General features: G+C 40.0%; 1 protein-coding gene across 2 annotated transcripts in view; it reads right to left on the bottom strand.

Annotated features, from left to right (window-relative positions):
• Nucleotides 1-12,713: 12,713 nt before the first annotated feature.
• The window catches only part of B3GALT1 (beta-1,3-galactosyltransferase 1), a 241,552-nt gene continuing 233,627 nt past the window's right edge, over nucleotides 12,714-20,638 (bottom strand). For both annotated transcript variants that reach the window (XM_019656597.1, XM_019656598.1), the window contains 2 exons: nucleotides 20,065-20,129; nucleotides 12,714-17,525 (listed from right to left, as the gene is read on the bottom strand). In XM_019656597.1, coding sequence (XP_019512142.1) covers nucleotides 16,319-17,299 — 981 coding nt within the window. In that variant the 5' untranslated portion in view covers nucleotides 17,300-17,525; nucleotides 20,065-20,129 and the 3' untranslated portion in view covers nucleotides 12,714-16,318. The remainder of the gene's footprint in view (nucleotides 17,526-20,064; nucleotides 20,130-20,638) is intronic.

The following is a 20,638-nucleotide window of genomic DNA, read 5'->3' as shown; positions in this document are numbered from 1 at the left end:
ACCTTCTGGCTGTCCTTCAGGAACATCGCCCGCCATGTTTTCCTGCATAGCCTCTGGCCTCTCACCATATAAGATACTTATCCATAGGCTTCATTACATTATTTTTTCTCTCACATTCTGATTTTCGAATCATTAACCCTCGTTTTTCTAACGTCATCTCTGCTCTTTACTACTTTCAATGTAGATTTTAAAATTGTATTTTCAGTGTCCCTGTGTTTCTTTCCTTAATTCACCCTTTAAAAAACCCCCAATTATCTCAAATAATTCTTTGAGCTTATTTTCTCTTCCATCACTTTATTTATAGAAACACAGGAAAACACAAAGTCAATGCTTTCTATTTTTTTCTGTGACAGATTTCCCCTCTTCACCTTCAAATCCATGGTACCTCTTCACTCCTGTTGGGTTTTACATTCTGCGGAAGATAGCTCTGTCATTACAAAACATTAAGAGCTAACGGTACCCTCCACATGGAGACTGGTGGCCTCTCCCCTGCAGATCTTGGTTTGGAGAGATTATCCACTGCTGATTCTGACAAACATGATCTAATGCAGCTCTCTTCAATTGAGGAAGAATTGTCTACTGCTTCCTGCTCTTCTTATTCACTGGAAAGAAATTTGTCCTTTCATATTAGATATTTTTCTGAAATTTTTCTCTGGAATTTCAGGCAGGAGCATGAAAAATATAGTCTGCAGAGTGCATTCATCTGGAATCTTCCTGTTTATATTCCTTCCTGAAGCCTGCTCTGCAGGTGACAATGTCACCTACCACCTATCTACTTTTACCCTTGCCTCATCGCACAATAGGGCATCTCTAAGTCTGTGGAAAAAAGAGCTATTTATTGATGGGATGAAGTTTCTATAAATGTCTGTACCCATGTGTGCCCATGCTTTACTCTCTATCTTCCATCTTGGAGGAGCCACACAGGACAAAGGACATAGGTAGGAGTCAGCCTCTTTCTCTCTCTCTCTCTCTCTCTCTCTCTCTCTCTCTCTCTCTCTCTCTCTCTATCTATCTCTCTATCTCTCCTCCCCTCCACCCCTCTCTCCTGCACGTTCTGTCTCACATGATGAAGCATTTGTTTGCTACTGTTATTTTTACCACCTGACCTCACGTGGGCTTTTTGAGTAGATATTCCTTTCAGAGTGTCAAATTGTTAACATTTACTTCTGATTTTCGGTGCTGCCAGAACTCTGTACCTCATTGTGAACTGGTACCACGACCATAACTCAGAAGTCAGCACTGCAAACCTATCTTTGCTGCCTCAGTGCTTCTTGTCCTCAGCTGGGGGCATCACCTCTGCATAACTTTTCCCTGGAGACCTGCTCTATTTTTTTCCCTTACTTTTTCATCTTTCCTTTCTAAAGCCTACCCAGGCTACGTGCTCTTATAGCACCGAAGACTTCCTGTGTTCAGCTGGGCAACTGTGTTCTGGTATCCCTTGACACCTTTAATTGTAGGCTGTCGAAACTGGTAGTGGTTGCCTGTCTCCCATTCAGAAGCTTGAGTACTCTGCTTATATGTAGCCCCATTTCATTATAAAGGCTTTACACCACGTTCTTTCCAGGAGGCCTTGCTGTGCCCAGGTCTCCATCCTAACATGCTTTTCCTCACTGTAGGTTACACTCATGATTTATTGAGCCTCGTCTGTAATATGTCTTCGACTTCTTTGTACTCACTGAGAACCTTGTGTCCCTAAATGGAAAGCACCTGGCAGGTAGTTAACCTTATCTTCCTTTGCCACAGTTCTATTTCATGCTTGTATCAATGAAACCAACTGTCTGCTACCTTTACTTGAAACCATCCATAGGTCACAATCTCTCCTTAAAAAGTCTTAGAATCACTGATCCTTAGGGTTAGAAAGGGACTTAAAAGTACATTGGTTACATATGATATGAGGACAGCATGATATAGGATTAAACAAAGTCATGTGAAACTATATATACAGCATGGCTATGTGTGTGTGTGTGTGTGTGTGTGTGTGTGTGTGTGTGTGTGGCTTTTATGTGCCCTGGAAAGTAGAAAGGTATACATCACAATGTTAACAGAATGTTAACAGAGTTGTGTCTGAGTGATAAGATTACTGCTTTTAATCTTCTTGCATACCCTTACCCATATTTTCCAAATTTTCTTTAATAAGCAATACCTGATTGTAGAAAATACTAGAGTGTTGCCTTTAAAATTCTGAGGGAAATTTTTTTCAGCCTAGAATTCTATGCCAATCTAATTAATTATCAATAGTAGGTTAGAATAAAGACATGTTTAGACATGAAAGTAGTTTGAAAATGTAGCTTCAATTTGTCCTTTTTAGAAAGCTCAGTGAAAATGATTTATTACAAAACAAGGCAATAAACAAATGAACAGAACACAGAATGTAACAAACAAACAAAAAAACAAAAAAGGATTTGAAGAACTCCTAGGACAAATAGTCATGAGAAGTAACCACTTTAGAAAGGAGGAGGGGCTGAGAGGGAGAGCTCAATTTTGTTTTGTTTTTTCCTCTGGGGGAAATAATTAAGAGGAAATTAGCTCTTATATGCCCCTAAATGTCGGTTTCAATGGCTGTTGTTATTCACACATTCTTTCACTCAACACCTATTTATAATGCATTTATTATGTGCCATTACTATGCTAAGTGCTGGAAACACAATAGTGAACCAAAAAATAAAAAATAATATTTTGTTTGTATGTAACATGAAAAGATAATGGCTATTATCTCTTTTAATTTCCCCACAGCCTCGTTCTATTGCATAAATGAAGTCTTGTCCCCATGTTATAAATAAGCAAGTCAAGTTCAGAAGGTTTACCTAGCTTGTTCAAGCTTGCCAATTCGCAAAGGCCAGGGATAGAGTTCAAACTTGAACCTAAAGCCTATGCTTTCTTTGCTCTGTTCAAGTCAACTGTTTTCTTCATGGGGAGGGGCGGGGGGGGGAAGTCTTTGCTAAGAAATCTGCTTTCTTAGAATTGTGCAATTCGCAAAACTGGTGAGGACAATAATTTTGAAACCTCTCCTGGCTGGCCATGTTGCTGATGATGTGTCTGGGTGAATGTGCACCTGATCGTCTGTGACAATACACTCCTGTACAGATGGGCGCTCAGCAGATGATGCTGCGGCACACTGCCTGAATTACTGCTGTACTTCCCAAAATGTCTGCTCAGCATAGCCGCAAATTGAAAATAAACTTGTAAACCATTGTCAGTGATGTAGCTCGAAGACTTTATGTGCGGAAGGGTCTTTAAAGTTGTTTTTCATTACAGTCTGCCCTTTTTCAATGGGCAGAATTCATTTTCTCCGCTTTAAGTGTGCTCACTGAGGAAAAAATGGATCTTGAAAGGAAGATGTAGGTCTGACTTCCTGGCGCCCTCTGTGAAATGCATCCTGCTCTTCAGGGCTGGGATCGTTCTCTTTTTTCCTCCTATCACCCCGCATCAACTCACCACACCCTACCCTACAAAAGTCTTTCTCCAATAGTCTATCCCTCTTAAGCAAGGTGCTCCATGGTACCCAAACTCTGTGTGCAGCCAAAAACCACTTGCTGGATGTGGACACGTGTCCACTCAGTCCACAGCCTCTCTGAAATTAGGTTCGATAGAAACCCCTCGAAGCCAACCTCAGGCTTGGTTGAGTATAGTGGTTTCAGGTTTCTAACCCTAGCTCCATCTCTAACAAGCTTTGTGACCTTGGACAAGCTACATAACTTCTCTGTGTCTTGGCTTTCTGTAAATACAAATGATAATAGCCCATTCTTTGTGGGATTTTAATGGGAACTAAGTGAGGTAATATATGTAATGCCTGGCAAAGGGTATGAGTGATTTGAGGTTTTAAGGAATGATTTTCTCACCAACTTTCTTCTCACAATGCCTTTCCGTCCTCAAAGTAATTTGCCCCAGGATTTTAAACAAAAGATCCCCAAAGGCCAGTATGATCTGTCTACATGTAATTGACTATGGATTGGGAAAGCCATTGGTTTTCCTTCCCAATCTGTTCTTCCTTGATAAGGCAATCTATCCCCTCAGTAAAAGATAGTCTGCTCAGATGACTTGCATCTGGTAAGTTCCCTCTCCCCCTGCAAGCATCAAATCATTAGGACTCCAACACTTCTTTCACCTTGGAGAGTGATCACCTTTCTCTTTCTAGCACCTCACAATGCCTGCTAACTTGGGAAATCTGTGTGAAGGATAATGGAGAGAATTTAATCGGTAACTTTCTCAAAGTTTTATACTATTAAGGGGTTTGTAATAGTCAAACCAGATTTTAAAAAGGAAAATACTTCCTCTGACACCCAGAAAATAGAACTAATGTTCTACATTAGCTGTATGGGCTACTGTGTCTTCAGCTTAAACACTTACGGCGATTCACCTATTTGCCAAACCTCCTCCTTGCAAGCTTGAGTTCCTGGCCATTTCAAATGGAATTAGGGCAATAAGCCTGTGTCCAGCCTGCTACTAACCTTCAAAGACTCGGCAAACTAAAGCCAACAAAACCTGGGAAGAACAAGAAAGCCTACCCTTTCCTTAAAGATTCAGGCTCTTCCAGGATCTATCTGAGGCCCATCTCTATCTCCCTCCATTTCTCTTTCCTCGCCTCCCCTCCTTGCTTTACACACTCCTAAATACTGTATTTACATCCATGGCTTCAAAAACCGTCTCCAAGTTTGTAGATATCTGGGAGAAAGTTGGTCTCCCCCTTCTCCCTATTTCTCTCCAAGGCAGAGAACTACTCATCTGGTGAATGGCCCCCTTGCAAAAGTAGGCAGAATCACTGCTGTTTGGGTTCTGGATGGCTTTCCCCCGCCACTAAGCAATTCTCCACCAGCTGGGTTTCCCACAGCTCAACTCAATTCTGACACTATCTACCCAGAGACAGCATTAGATGACACAGATTAAGGGCTCAATCCCATAAGACGGCTCCCCACTTCACGTGCCAATTGCAAGTCAGGGTTGTCACCTGTGTTCTGACCACTTGGCTATAAATCTGAGGTTCCCATGACCTTCTTCCCCTTTGGATTTGATTAACTGGTTAGAATGTCTCACAGAACTCAGGGAAACGTTTATCAGTTTACTAAAGGGCATGATAAAGGATACAGATGAACAACCAGATGAAGAAATATGTAAGACGAGGTCTGGGAGGGTCCTGAGTGCAGGAGCTTCTGTCGCCCTGGATTTGGGGTGCACTACCCTCTCATTGTGGTATGTTCACTTCCCACCCCGGAAGTTCTCCAGACTTCTTGCTATTGGGATTTTATGGGAGCTTCATCACGCGATAGGTATAAATGATCATTAACTCCATCTCCAGCCCCTCTTTTCCCTAGAGAAGTGGGGGCAGGGCTGAAAATTTCAAGTTCCTAATTGTGGCTTGATCTTTCCGGTGACCAGCCCCGCTCCAAAATCCATCCAGGAGCCCACTCAGAGTCTCCTCATTTGAACAAAAGATGCTTCTAGCGCCCTTCTTAAGAAATTACAAGGGTTTTAGGAGCTTCTGTGCTAGGAACCACGGCAGAGACCAATACGGGTATTTTCTGTTGTCTGACAACTGCATGTTGAAAGATCAGTACGTGGATGTGCCTCTTTCATTTGCTTCTTCCTTTCTCCCGTTTTGAATATTAAAGACCAATTTTTAATCATTCATGAGAGGAGGCTCTGCCATCTTGCTCTGTCTCTGCTCTCCATGCAGCGGCCCTGGTTGGCTGCTCGGGGGCCTGCTGCTTCCAAGTAGACTTGGCCACCATCTGCTGTTGTTTATTTTTCTTGGGCAGCCTTGTTCCTCTTCGCCATGGTAGGTATGATTAAGGCCAGGGCCCACTTTGCATGGAGTAAAGATTCAACCTTCTACTTTTTTCTTTCTCTATCAACTTCTATCTCCCTTTCTTTTTTCTTTTTCTCCCACGTAGCTGTGGAGCTGTGGCAGCTGCTGTAGTTGGGGCCTTGTCTGGTTAAGCAACAGGACTTGGGAACAAACACCCTTTATAATTTTTTTTCTTTTTTTCTGTATTTATTTATTTAGTATTTGATTTTCAAATGTACTTTTTACTCCTGACTCTTTCTCTCTCCCTCTAGAGCTGATGGATATTTTCTAGCTGTATTTTACATGAAGCGAATTGAAATTTATTAGCTTAGAAAAGTAAGGTTGTAGTGGACCTCTGTTGCTTTTATCTCCTAGCATCCTTTTACTCTTCTTCTGGAAACAGTTACCCAGTTTATCTCTGGGAAGCTACCCTCTTCCACACCCTCAATTCATATTCACATCCCATGGAGCCTGTGGGTTAGGCCCCAGCGATCAGAGCATTGCATCGCCCTGGTCATCGTGCTTGTTTCAGGAACCAGAAACCAATAAGACTTTTTTTGGGAATGTTAGGAAAACGCTCTTTTCCACTAGACTTGAGATGGCAAGATGTGATGTTGGAACTTCTGGCAGCCATCTTCAATCACAAGGTGAAAGCCTGCCTGAGAATGGAGCCAAGGCACAGGGATATGCTAAGATATGGATACAAAGATACTGGGAGATTGAACAGCAGGACAAAGCATCCCTGAAAGTCAGCCCTACCCTTGAGCTTTTAATTTACTACCTGATACATTTTCTCTTTTCTTACTTAGACCAATTTGGATGACATCTCTCCCTTAAAATGGGAATGTGCCAATTAAAGAACGGGGTTCAATTCCAAGCTCTTCAATTCATTTTACCAGTTTTATTTGGGACCCAAATCCAGTTAATCATAAAGCGGTGCTGTCATTTCCTCAGCTATTTCTTCTTGTGCTTTTATCTTCTCCAGGATACTATTATTGGGGCAGTGTTCGAGCATTCCTGGATTCCCTGGTAACAATATCTTATTAATACAACCAAAATTTCATCCTAACTTGGTAATTTTTAGATCCATATTTTCAGACCAGACTTTTAGCTTTTATGTTTAGGTCTATGATACATTTTGAGTTGATTTTTGTGTATGGTGTGAGGTAACTGTCTAAAATCTCCCCCCCCCCTTTTGCATGAGCATATGCAGCTGTGGCAGATCAGATCATTTGTTAAAAAGACTATCCTTTCCCTATTGAATATCGAATTGTCTTGGCACGTTTGTTGAACATCAATGATTGTGATTGTGAACCATGCTATTGTGATTCACTTTGTATTAAGTTTTGAAATTGGGTAATGGACGTGTTCCAGGTTTTTCTCCTTCCTCCCTCCCTCCGTCTCTTCCTCTCTCTCTCTCTCTCTTTCCAAAATTAACTTGGCCATTCTGGGTTCTTTGCATTTCCATAAAATTCTTAGGATCAGGTTGTCAACTTAAAACAAACAAACAAACCTGAAATATCTCTCAGGTAGGCCTGTACTTTGTTTCCAATATTGTGAAAGAAATTGAGAACAGTATGCTATAATGAAGGAAAAAAAATGCATTTGGACTCAGTTCAAAAGACCTGGGGTTTAAATACTATCTTTCCACTCTTTTTTTTTTTTTTTTTTACACCGGAGAAGTCAATTTCTCTGATTCCTGGATTCTTCAAGCCAAAATCGTACCAATATTAGACTTATTACTTGGGAGGCACAATCTAGTTTCTGATTTCATGCCAAAAAGCTTCCTTTCTCCCATCCTAATTGTTGCTCCCCTTCAAGAGGTAAGATTTCTAATCTGAATGGCCATCCTATGACAATGATTAGGCCACATTTATACCTATGCGGGTTCATTATTTGTCCTCAGATGACATATGTGTGTATTTCTCTCTCTGCTTCTGTCCTGCTGTTCCTGTTGCTGCCATGCTCTAGCACCAGAGGCCCTGAAGCCTGGCCACACATGCTCCCCCTCTCTTTCTCCCCTATGTGCTACATAGTGCTCCTATCCTTAGGCTTGGGAAGAGTTTGGTGGTTGGTGGGAAAATGAAGCCATCTTTCACCTGGACCTAAGTTATAAGTTCCAACTTGGTTTGAAGCCAGAATTCTGTAGTACTGGGTACTGGGCACTGTGTCAGCAAAATAACAGTGTGCGTGGTACAGTAAGTCTGTGACTTATGAACGAGTTCCATTCCGGGAGAACGTTCGTAAGTCAGATTTGTTCATCAGTCTGACAAAGTGAGTCTTATACACCTTTGACACAAATATACAATGTAAAGCCAATGGTTGAATGATTCATGTTATAAGAATGAGTGACGTCTACCATCTTTTTGCCTCAGTCCAGTCTCTCAATTATTTTCACTTTTATTTCCATGGTTATTGCTTTGCACTTCCTAGCAGTCCCCTCCACATCATCACTGCTTTTCCTCTTGCTTCTGGACATCCTGGGCTCTGATTGAGCACTGTACTACTGTACACTATCGCACTGTACAGTAAGCACACAGCAGCACAACTGTGACAATGTCCGGCAGACACGTGAGCTATTTCTGTGATTTGTTCGCATCTACGAATGTTCGTAATGTGAGGTCTGTTCGTATCTGTGAAAGTTCACAACTCGAATATTTGTAAGTTGGGAATTACTGTATTTTGCTTCCCATTGTTTTAGTTTCTTGGGTCTGTTGCTTCCTCTAGGATCTCAACTTTCTCCCACAAAGTCTTAGAGAAATCTGTATATAAGAAATAAAAAGATTGAGTTTCTAACCCAAGACTGTACTAGAGATTCAAACCTCACCTTAACTTTAAATACCTTCCAGCCAGTTTTTGTGAAGATTTAAAGAGGCGATATATGCAAAAGCCCCTGGTATGGTCCATAATACATGCTTAACAAATTCTAGTATCTCTGTCTAGAATCTAGCCTGGAATACTAGTCTTCCTACTAAGGGCGGTCCATGTTAAAAAACCATCAGTATTGTCTGAGAGCTTATAGGAAAATCAGGACCTTGGGTTGTACCCTAAACTACCAAGCTGCATTTTCATAGGATTCTCAGGTAATTCCATGGTACATTACAATTGAGCTACATTGCTGTGGAGTATACGTGCCCCTCGTGCTGTTCTTCCAGCTCCAGCCTCCTGCTTGGCTCCCACAGCCATGCTGCCTAAAGCCTGGATTTTCTCTAGATCTGTGGAACATATTATTATAAATGGCATGCTTTCCAAGTTAACTCAGATACTTCTGTCAATGAAGTTTGCAGAGAAACTTGTAGTTGTAAAGTTATTTTCTCCAAAAGGAAATGTGAACTAGCATATGTGGAAGACACCAATAGAAAGGATGCACGGGCTGATACAGAAGTAGAGCTCATCTGAGTGTGGTGTGAGACAGGTGTGGAGACAAATCCCCGAGTGCAGAGAGGGCTTGCTTTTTTAATGAGCTAGCGGGTGATGGATGTCTCTCCAGAGGATCTTTTGCTTCCAAGAGAGGAAAAAAAGTATAATTGAACTTATAGATTGTTCTTTCTACTCTACAGAAATGTGTGTGTGAGCTCTGAAGGACAGAAGCTCTATTAAAGTTCCTAGTGAGCTGGGCTACACTCTCAGTGAGTACGGTTATGGATTTTTGATTTGTACCACCTTATTAATAGTCTTAGATTTGGATATTATTGAATCAATGTGGTTTATTTTAAAATTCTTGTCTCTTTTACTTGTACTTTATGTTGTTTAACTCTTTTCTGAAGAATGTTTTTTGTCCTTTTCTATTTTCTTTTTTTTTTCAGATTTTTCCTTTTCTTTGTATTAAGTTGTCATAATGGGTTATCCTATGACAATAATTAGGCCACATTTTTCTAAACGTTAAACATTATATGTATATCTTTTTCAAAAAATTAAACATTATAACATTACATAGAATGACTACTGAATAAAATGCAAATCTCATGTAAAATAGAGGCTTGAAAAGATTAGTAAATGCCAGAGGCTGGAGATAGGGGGCTGATTAGAAAGGGGGCATAAGAGAATCCTGGAGGGTGTGATAGAACTGTTCTATATCTTGATTACGGTGGTGGTCACCTGAATGCGTGCATTTGTCAAAGCTTATAGAACTGCACACTTTAAAGGAGTGAATTTTAAAGTATATAAATTATAACTCAATAATGAAGGCGAGGGGGGAGTTCCAATCTGAAAACAAAACAGTTACACTGAGTTCCATAGGAATGGGAGTGGTGGTGGGGTGGTGGTAGGGGGTATATGTTCTTACTTTTTAGAGGCAGCATGCTGTTTTGGGTAAGAATATAGCCTTTAGAGCCAGGGGGACTGAGTTCATCCTATAAGAATTCTCTGTTGCCTCAGCTTCCTAATCTGTCAATTGAGTGAATAGCAGCATCTGCCTCATGGGGCTATTATAAATGTTAAACAACAATGACAACAAAACAGAGGAATGGGCACTGAAAATTTAAGGCTTTGTAATGGGAGAAAGTCTCTGATGTTTTGGTTTCTTTCCCCTCACCTCACTCTTGGTGAGGTCATTCTTGTCTCTGCTGAAAAATAGTCTTCATCATGAACCCCCCACACGTAACTCTGCCCAGCCTGCCATATCAGACAGCCACTGCTGAGTAAACGCTCTGGAATAAACCTCAGAAATAAATCACCTCTCATGCCATGCTCCCTCCAGGTGAGGACTGAGGTCATTGCAAGAGGCATAACAAATAGTAGACATAATGTACTAAACTAATAGATTCTATAAGGAAACTAAATGGAAAATTTTTCTTGAGTGCTGGCACCTCTGGCTGAAGAGACAGTGGAGCCAGTGTTATTATAGATGTAGTTAAATCAATAATACTTTTTCATTCATTTCTCTTTCATTTCACAAAAATACCTATTTTAGCCAGCAAAAGAGGTAAAGAGATATTATCGAGGGTAATTTTTCATTCTCACATGGATTATATTCTGGGACATTGCTCTTCTAAATAGCCCCATTTCTGTTTTTTTTTTCTCTCTCTCTCTCTCAGAAATGTATTCAATTTTCTTCCAGCAGCGTGAATTCATCTGGAAAGCTATGACAATCAATTAAATAAATGGGAAAATAGAGTGCTTGTAATTATGATAATCAAGCTATATGAAACCCACCCTCTTAGGTCTAAAACCCACACATCTTTAAGCAATATATTAATTAAGCTTTGGGTAATTGTTACAATTAGAATCCAGCTTTTATAGTTTTTAAAAATCACTCTGAGAGGAAAGGAAATAGTTTAAAAATATACACAGCTGTTGGTTTTTAATGCAATTCATTATCATGACTACATTGTCATTTCCCTGGATGTACAGAGACAATTCCAGTGTGCTTTATTGATGTGACTTCGCATTTACAATGGGAAGAATTTTGTATGTAGCACCATTTTTGTTTTTGTTTTGTTTTGGTTTTTTAGCTGAGCCATCCTGCCACCTGTTGGCAGCTCAGCGGCAACTCAGCTCGGGCCGGGAATCAAACCAGCAACCCTGTTGCTCAGAGCTCACACTCTTGAGCGAGCTCTTAACCAACTGAGCCACTTGGCCAGCCTGTGTGTAGCACCGTTTGCAGACGTTTCCCTGTTTCTCTAAGTTAGACATTTGCAAACTTCTCCTGTAAAGCACCCGATAATAAATACTTTAAGCTTTGCAGATCAAGAGGCAAAATTGAAGATATATGAAAGTAGTTAAATAACAAATTCCCAGTTTCTGCATTGACAGCATTAAAACTATAATAAAATAAAAATCGAATACAATTTGTTTTTGCAATACACATCTACTAATGAGAAGGGTGAAATTCTTACTGTTGGGATACTGTTTTGCTTAGTTGGTATTCAATATTAGTGCCCCCTATCATCAAGTCATTGCAAATGTTCATCATGAAACCATTCTTAGCTCCTGGACAGCAGGCTAGATGTGGTTCACAGAGTATAGTTTGCTAACCCCTGCTCTTGATCAGTCTTCTCAACTGTAACGTGCATCAGAATCTCCTACAGGGCTTGTTAAAGCAGATTGCTGAGCTCCGCCTTCCCGCCCCCCTCCCCCATTTCCGTTAAGGCCCAGGAATTGTATTTCTAACAAATTCCCACTTAATGATGATGCTCCTGGTCTGAGATCATACCTTTAGAGCACTGCTCTTGATGTTAGTCCTTTAAAAAAGTCACATTGAATACAAATCTATATATTGGATGTTTTCATCATTTACTCACATATTTCAGCTTACCTGATGGACTTTACCTTTCTGAATGCCAAGGGGCAGGGTTAGTAAGTCAAAAGTTAAGTTTTTTATTAAAAAGTGAAGACTTATTTAGCTAGATCAGGATTGATAACAAAAAGAACTCTTGCCTCTTAAATAGCTATTCGTCGCTTGCTTACAAAGTCAGGCATCAGCAGTCAGCATTTACTTAAAACCTGTCTACCGTAAAGATAATGCCTGAGTAGCATTTTCCCAGTTCGATCCAACTTCTAAAATAGTATGCAATATTCCAAAGGATGTATGTGGGTGAAACATAAGAATGACAGTTTTGCTTCAGATTTAACCTGTCTTAATCAGCCAAGCACATTACCAATACAATGCTTTTTGGATAGAATTTGTTGGCATGTTCAACCATAGAATTTAACACAGAGGCTTTCCCGAGGCCGCCAAGGGTCAAGGGAGATACCAGATAACAGTAAATCCTGGAGTAGCCCATGGTCTGCTAGACCAAATCATCTCTAAGTTGACTGGTAAGTTGCACTGGGCTCTCCTGGACCAGCTCTGAATGGTTTGAACTATTACCTATATTGAGGCTTTGGAGAAGCTTGATGATAAATGAGAAGGCATTGCCTAATTGTAATGATCACATCTCATCAAAAAGATTCTTTCAGAAAAGAAGCAAAGTGGAAAATATGTTCTCCTTCTGTTTATTTGTCCCAATGGTTTAAAAAATCAGCGTTATGGAACCATAATGTTCCTCATGACAGATGGGCTTATACATTAGCATCGTGCTTTCAATCAACAGTTTACATTTCAAGAGGAAGGTGAAGAAACTGAATGTAAGGACATCTTCAGCATCTATTTGTCATTTTCAGTTTTATAACATTGATACAAAAAATAGTATTCTGATTAGCAGCTTGATTGGCAACCCATGTAACCCTAAATAGTACTACGAACCTGGAGAGTGCACTTTTACAGACAGTTACGTTTGGCGAAATAGTATGTACAATTTTGACAAATAAATACATAAATACAATCATTCATATATAACGATATACCTCAATGTCAATTATCATCAACAAGCATTTCTAGTAAATTACTTCTTTCATTCACAAGTTACTTTGTTGCTCATAAAAAGTATCTTCACCTTTACAGAAGAAATGACATAATCAATCCCCCACTAAACCCACATATTAGGAAAGGTAAAAAATGAATCCCAGATGCATTATGTAAATATTCCATTGTCTTTTGATAGAAGAGCTTTGATTGAAAGACTCCTTCTTTAGCTTCTCTGTAAAGAGTTTGTTTTCCCCATAGCATATCAAGTAAAGGGGTTTTGTTCTTCTGAATTTAATCCAAATAAAAAATGATCTTCATTTTTTGATTCTGGTTATTTAAAAATACATTATATATTAAAACTGGCATTTGTGCCAATATAAGAAGACACAAAGCCACACAAACTAGCCACCAAAGATAAAACTTTTTTTTTCAAAAATAAATTTTAAAAAGAAAATTTAAGTGTACAGATGCTGATTATTGATACCTTTTGCTATTCAATGCAAAATGAACAAAACAGGTGGAGGGACAGTCAGAAGGTTTTTTGTAAAAATTGTCTGAATGACTCCTAGTACAATACTGTCTGAAACATTATTTTATGCCAGAGAAATGATAATAAATTTTTTAAATGACATAACAAATAACTGAAACCATAATTGGCCAGTGTCATAAAATTAACAAAAGTAGAAAATTAGAGCTTTTTGATTACTTGACTTAAACATTTTGAACATTCAGAAAACGAAGGGCAAACATGCTTTAGGCTATTGAAACACTGGACAAATGACCTTGCCTCACCAAGCTCCATGCAGAAGAAAATGTATACAGCAAGCACATTCTAGCTATACGTACTGTTGGGGAGAAGAGGAAAAAAAGCCTTTAAAATATATACATATGGTCTCTGATGACTATTTACATGTTTGTCACATGGGCACTACCTAGCATAAAAAAGTTAGGAAATAGTTCTTTAAGACATATGATTCACTGATTTTTGCTCCTTTTAAAGATTAGGGCTCTATTCATAATGTACACACACATACACATACACACATACCAATTCATAGATGTACATATATGATGTTTCTAATGTGCAATTCCTTGACACCAAAGGTGGCTTGACTAAGCATAAGGTAAACGCAAGATGGTAGAATGGGACAGAGGCCTGACCTGGCCACACGATTGAAAGGCGAACCAAGTACAAAGTCATGAGACCTTTCCGGTGATGGGAACTCACAGTGGTTGAAGGTTGGAGGGTGGCTTACCTTATCCTGATCCATTCCTCCCCAGGCTACCTAATGCTGTTTTCTAATCGAACTCAGCAGTCCTGCTGACTGTAAGATGAAGATGTATTAAGGGACTGGGAGGCCTGTCTCATGATAGGTTCTTTTGGACTGGGGATAAGAAATCCAGTATTTTCAAGAAACAGACCATGACTTAAATTTATTCATTTTCTCTATTTGCTTGCTATCAACTTCTAGGAGGGGCTTCCAAAGGTCAGGTTAAAAAAAAAAAGGGATACACTTACAGTTGTGAGCCTTTGAATGAAAACAAACTGAAGTTTTCTATTGAATGGTAGAAGATGTACAACATGTAGGTTTGCTGAGTGCCTGCCTGTTCTCCTAATAGAAGTGGACTGCCTCTATGGTTCCTGAAAGCTCTTCCTGGGAATTCAGATCTAGTGCTTCCCGAGATCTAAGTTGATGTGATACATTTTGCAAAGCACATGCTTCGATTACTCTAATACGCCCTCAGCCAGAAGCTCCTCCCCGTGGCTGCCTTTGCTTTCAGCACCCTGGGAAATCAAGGTAATGCACTGAAATAATAACTTAGTCATTGAAACCAGAAGAAATGACAGAGAAATTGAAGCTTCCCCAAACACCTAACATTTCCAAGGAAAAATTAACGTCTTAGAAGAATCTGGTGCACTCATAGTTCATATTCGACCTTTATCTTGGCAGATTTTATTTTACATTAAGATGATATTACTACTACTGATGACCATCATTGTAATTATGTAATTATTTTACCAATAAGCATAATGCATGATACATTGCATTACATAGCACCGTATATGTACTAATACTTAGCAAATGCGATTTGCTCTCACAGTACCTGTGAAGTAGGTGTTTTTTATCCAGCCATTTTATAAATGAGCATATTGAAGCATAGCAAGGTTAAGATGCCTGCTCACATCACCCAACGAATATGACGGCATCAGTAGAACCTGAACCCAAGCTTCCCTCTCTTCTTTCCTATGAACCTCAATGGCAGAGCCTCCAGAACACCTTCTACCAGCATTGCTGCTAGAGGTACTTGGATGTTTTGGGTGTTAGAGAGTAATACAGCTATTAACTGCAGGGCTAAATCGTTCAGTAACATTGGCACCTGTTAAAAGATTTTCTCACATGCTTTGCAAATGTGTGGGAAGGGCATCCTATACTATTGCTATGCTTATGTTAATTATAATGCATACATAAATTTACATTTTCTCTGTGTGATTTATTGTTCTTTTGGCCTCCTACCAACTCATTTCTACATATGTGCCTGCCTGAGCCAGAAACTGTAAAATGTACTTGGCGACATGGTATGGAGGGTAGCAGGTGACATTTGGCAAAGTCTCCTTGGAGGCACCAGGTAATGTTTGTCGGATGAGCAAGCAGAATTGTCTTCCAAACATACAGAGTATTTGATTCTCAAGTTTAAGTTTTCATTTATTTGACTGCAGCCTCCCTGCAAGTATGAACTTCATTTCTTGTTGGAACCACAAGTGCTGTACACAGTATGTGGCAATATGTATAAAAATTCAATGTAACAGCACACACAATATTAATAATCACATCCAGTGCGTCTTCCTGCCTATGCATTATTTCTGAGTTGTTTCTTGAAGGAGTTACTTATTTAGTTTGGCAGAGATGATGTGAAGACATAACCATGAGTTTCAATGTCCCAGAACCAGATTTTTATCTCAGATGCACAGCATGTAAATCCTAGCACTTGTTAGGAAGTTGCTTTTTGAGATAAATGCCTTAGGACCTGAGAATAAAATCTGGCCCTTCTAACTTATGCATTATTTCTATGACCAGAGCCTAACATTTGTAAATTGGTAATACAAGAAAGGAACAATGACAGGAAGAAAAAGCTTTTTACAAAACCCCTTCACCAGTTTATTTCTCCTGGTGACACCTGTAAAATACCAACACCCTAGGCCCCATTTCTTAAAAAAGAAAAGAAACATATTTACATTGGTAAAAATCCTAACATCTGAGATGTTTCTTGCTTGACATGTCATTCCAGATTCTGTGCATTTCTTCTGGAGAGATCTGATGCACAGTGATAACGCGGCGATACCTACACAAACTGTAGGCCATTTTCCAGTGATTGAAGCCACTGTTCTGAAAAGGGTGTATGCCCAGCTTTCGAAGACACAGTCCCACATATACATCTTCAAGGTGAAGCAGCCTAGTGTGGAGTGAAGTCTTGTAAATGAGTTCGGCCACATCAGCTGAAAAGATATAACCAGTCCCAGAACAGAACGGTGGGTAGTTACTGTCAGGATACAAATCCCTGGGCATATACCACTTACTGCGGACGTCCCGGATTGGCCCTCCATTGATGACATAGCCCGTAAAATACCTTCTTCTTGGCTTGGTGGAGGGTTTCAGTAGTTTATAAATAAGATTGTCCATGTTTACAAAAATGTCACTGTCTGTTTTCATGACGTACTTGGCTTTTGAACAAAAAGTGGCCACCCACCTCATCCCCATTAATGTTTTGAGGGTAAGGTTATGGTAGGAATCAATGAAGTCCTCCACGATAATGTCGTGGAAGATTTGGCTCTCTTGCTCCACCATCTGATTGAGAACAGGATCGGCGTTCTTGCCCAGGAGGAAGAGGGTGGCTATCTTGATCCCTTTAAAGTTGTTCTCATCCCCCCATGTTTCTCGGATTGCCTGACGGGCATCAAATTCTTTGTGGGTGGTGCTGATGAGGATCACGAGGAAAGGAATGTTTTTCTCACATTTGTTGGGCTCGTTTATGAGAAATTCAAAAGAATGTGGGTTGATAGGTCGAGTTCTTATGTTGCCGAACGTGAAGTTCTTCCTGGCGACTGTTAGGTGGCTGAAGGGCTTGGAGCCAGTGTAGGAAGGAGTGGGACGAGTTATGCTCAAGTACCAGAGAGCGCTGGCCCAGCACACAACTGTCAGCACGTATAAACAGGAGACCTTCGAAGCCATGGTCTTGAGAGCACGTCTACTCCAAATACTGAAGAATATGCCTTCTTGGCATTAGTTTCTTTTCATCTTGCGAAGGCAGCATATTACTAATCTTCAAGTTCGACAGAGAAGCGTTGAGTGTGGGATTGTCCATGGGTCTTAGTGGCAGTCTGGTATCTCTGCATTCATTCTACTTTCTTCCAAACCTAATGGAAGTTTCCATGCCTCAAAAGTCTTCCTCTTAACCCTGCAAAATCAATAAAGTAAAGTTGTTCAGATATATGTAGTCATCTCACACGTTCAAATACACCAAAGGGTAGAAGAATTACCCGGGATGACTAAAATAATCATTCATTTCCACCAGTTCTGAAAACTTCCTGACACAACCATCCTCCCTGTTCTTCCCTTGATAGAAATAGTTTATGTATATTAATACCCAATTAACAAGCATATAGATTATAAACTCTAGATGAATAGGAAGGAAACGGAACATTAGTAACTAAAACAAGTTACCCCCTTTTCATAAGAGGACTTCTTTGCAGTTAAACACTTTGTGACACTAAAGTCTTCTTTCAAGCAGGAAGGCTCACATAGGGCCTCATATCCCTTTTCCATTTTCCCAAAACTGAGTTTTTGTTTGCTTGACTTTGATGAAGCAATAATCTCTTTGTTTTCTCTAGGCCTGTATTTGAAAACATCAATCACCAATGGAAAAATCTCTGCTAAAATTGTCTCCTTAGGTTCAGACTTAGAAGTAATTCCCAACTTTTCCTCACTTTTTTTTTTTTTTTTACTTTGGCTTTCACAAATGTTAGTTAGTTCATACTTCTCAGTTTTCTGAGGCTTCAGATGGAGACTATCCTTACTCCTCATGCATGAAGACCATTACACAAATGCCTTTTCAGACCACTGGCAGCATTCATTTTGGAGTTGATCTAAATGGTATCACTCTTTGTGGTCTTCAACAATTCACCCTTACGTTGAATGATGATGAAATTATGCTACCCCTTTTAATTCTTCTTACATAGTTATAATCGCCTACAAACATTGCAGGAATATAAGAGGCAATTGAGTTTGGGGGCCACAAATTCAATGAAGATGTGACAGGGCACTTTAATTGGTGTTCAAATAAAAAAGTTGTCTTTTGGAACTCAAATTCTTTCTAGAATTTCAGCTGCTAGCATGCCAGTTAAAAATATGTGCCGGGTTATAAAGCCCATTCATGTAAAAAATTGTCTCTTCCTTCCTAACTAGAACAAAATGTGGCAGTCCTGGAAACCAGAGATAGCAAATAATGGGTATCAACATCAACAAGGTCTGCTTCAAAGAAAACTATAATTACATGTACAGGCTGTGTTGAAAGAATTTAACTGGGATTATAGATTGAAAAATCATGCTTCCAAGCACAATAGTCATACTGAAATAAAAAGATATGATGGGCAACAGAGATAATACACTTCAACTTGTATAAGCCAAGAACTGACTGTGAAGATATGATCCATATGAGACGAACAATGACTCAGGGTGGCTACTGTTCTAACTAAATGGATATTAGAATGGTTTTAAGCAGCATGACTCTAGGCATAGTCAGGCCTTCATCCAACCCATAAGCAGTACTCTCCAAATATGGGCTCCAGTATCCCTGGCCTCCTGGAGAAAACATCTGCTCCAAGGTGTACCCAAGTTGATAAAAAGAAGGATATGATATGCAATAAGCTTTGAAACTTTAAACAGGAAGCAAAAGGAAGTGAGAGAAACTAGAGTTTAGAAAAGGACTTCTCACCTTGTGATATACAGACATCACCGCATTTGAGTTCCAAAGGAATGTGAGTGAGTCTCAGGGTGGTACTAGAAACCAAACTTTCTCCACCATTATCCTAGCCTACTTCGCTGATTCTTATTAGCCCATCTTTATCATCATATTGCCCTTGTTGCCTTTCATACTTTCCTACTAAATTGTGAACCACCTATTACTAAGCTTTTAAAAGGCGCAAGAACCTCACCTGGAAGAGGCTCGTGTCAAGTTCTCTATGGGAGCCATTAACCAGGCTATTAGAAGAGATTAATGGTGTGTGAAAAGCATTGGAAAAACAGATATAGAACCCATACTCCTCCTCAAGGAACTCAGTCTATGAGGAAAGACTTCAAGTAAATGATTAAAACAGTGGGTTAAAAGTTTCCATCATGAGGCTATTAGAGTACACAGGAGAGGTGGGGTGGTGGGCAGGACGTGCGAGAACCAGGTCCAGTACAGCTGCAGAGGGCACCATTCTCCCAGACTGCAGTGTGAATCCCATTCCTCTGTTACAACCTGGAGTCAAATGATGAGTTGGCCCTGGGGAGGATGCCATGGAAATTTCAGAAACGTTATCTAAGCTGCATGTTCAAGGACAACTAGGAATTATCTGGATGAGAGTTGGACGTTCTAGGCAAAGGGAATAGTATACGCAAAGGCGTAAATGAGAGGTCACGGTGTGTGCCAGGACTGTAAACAGTGGACTAAAGGAAGAGGACTAGGTTATGGGGGGTAGGGGTAAGGGGGGAGTGCTGAGGTTTGGGGGTGTTGAGATAAGCAAGGATCAGATAGTGAGTGGCACATAGAAACTGTTCTGAGCTGAGTGGCTGGTTAGCCATCTTTGCAATCTAAAAGGTATAATGGAGGTTTTTCCCTTCCCCAAATCCTGAACACTGATTTCAATAACAATTCATTCTTCCATATGACGGATTTCTTCCTCCCATAGTTCTATGACCCAGAAGAGTAAGTTACAATTTGTTTTATCCGATACCTTTCTGTGTGATTTTCTGTGGGGAGGGACTCCATAAACACAGGTACCAGGAAATTTAGAAAGAGCTAAAAGAGGGAGAAAAGGGAGAGAAATAGGTGAGATCATGCATAAGTTTATGTATTTATAAACTCTTTTCATTGAAGAATAAGCATTCTTCTCTAGACAGCTAACAAATACGATACTTCGTACCATCGTGATCGTAGGCCTCATTGTAAAATGCATATGTATACCAGGCACTGGGCTATTCAATATATACTGTATTCTATGGCATGTATTCTATAGAGCTTCGTTCCCTACAGGGTTACAAGAGAGGCATTTTCTCCATTTTACAGAAGACAGAATGTAAGCTCAGAGATATTAAGTGGCTTGCTCAAGATCACACAGCTAGTGAGTGAGTTGTTACCAGTCATTTCAAGGTTCCTAAGGCCTGTTAGGGCAATAGGTAAAATCTTGGATGGGAAAGCCCAGGGTAGCAGGGAGTATCTCAGGCTGCTAGTCTCCCAGGGATCCATCTGTTCATTTTCTTAGCTGCATGGTCATTGCTTGGACTTTTCCTAATTCATTTTGGTTTGCC

Source organism: Hipposideros armiger, unplaced genomic scaffold (genome assembly GCF_001890085.2).
Source record: "Hipposideros armiger isolate ML-2016 unplaced genomic scaffold, ASM189008v1 scaffold_263, whole genome shotgun sequence".
Lineage (NCBI taxonomy): Eukaryota > Metazoa > Chordata > Mammalia > Chiroptera > Hipposideridae > Hipposideros > Hipposideros armiger.
The sequence above is the reverse complement of the archived record's forward strand: the minus strand, read 5'-3'. Positions and strand labels throughout refer to the sequence as shown.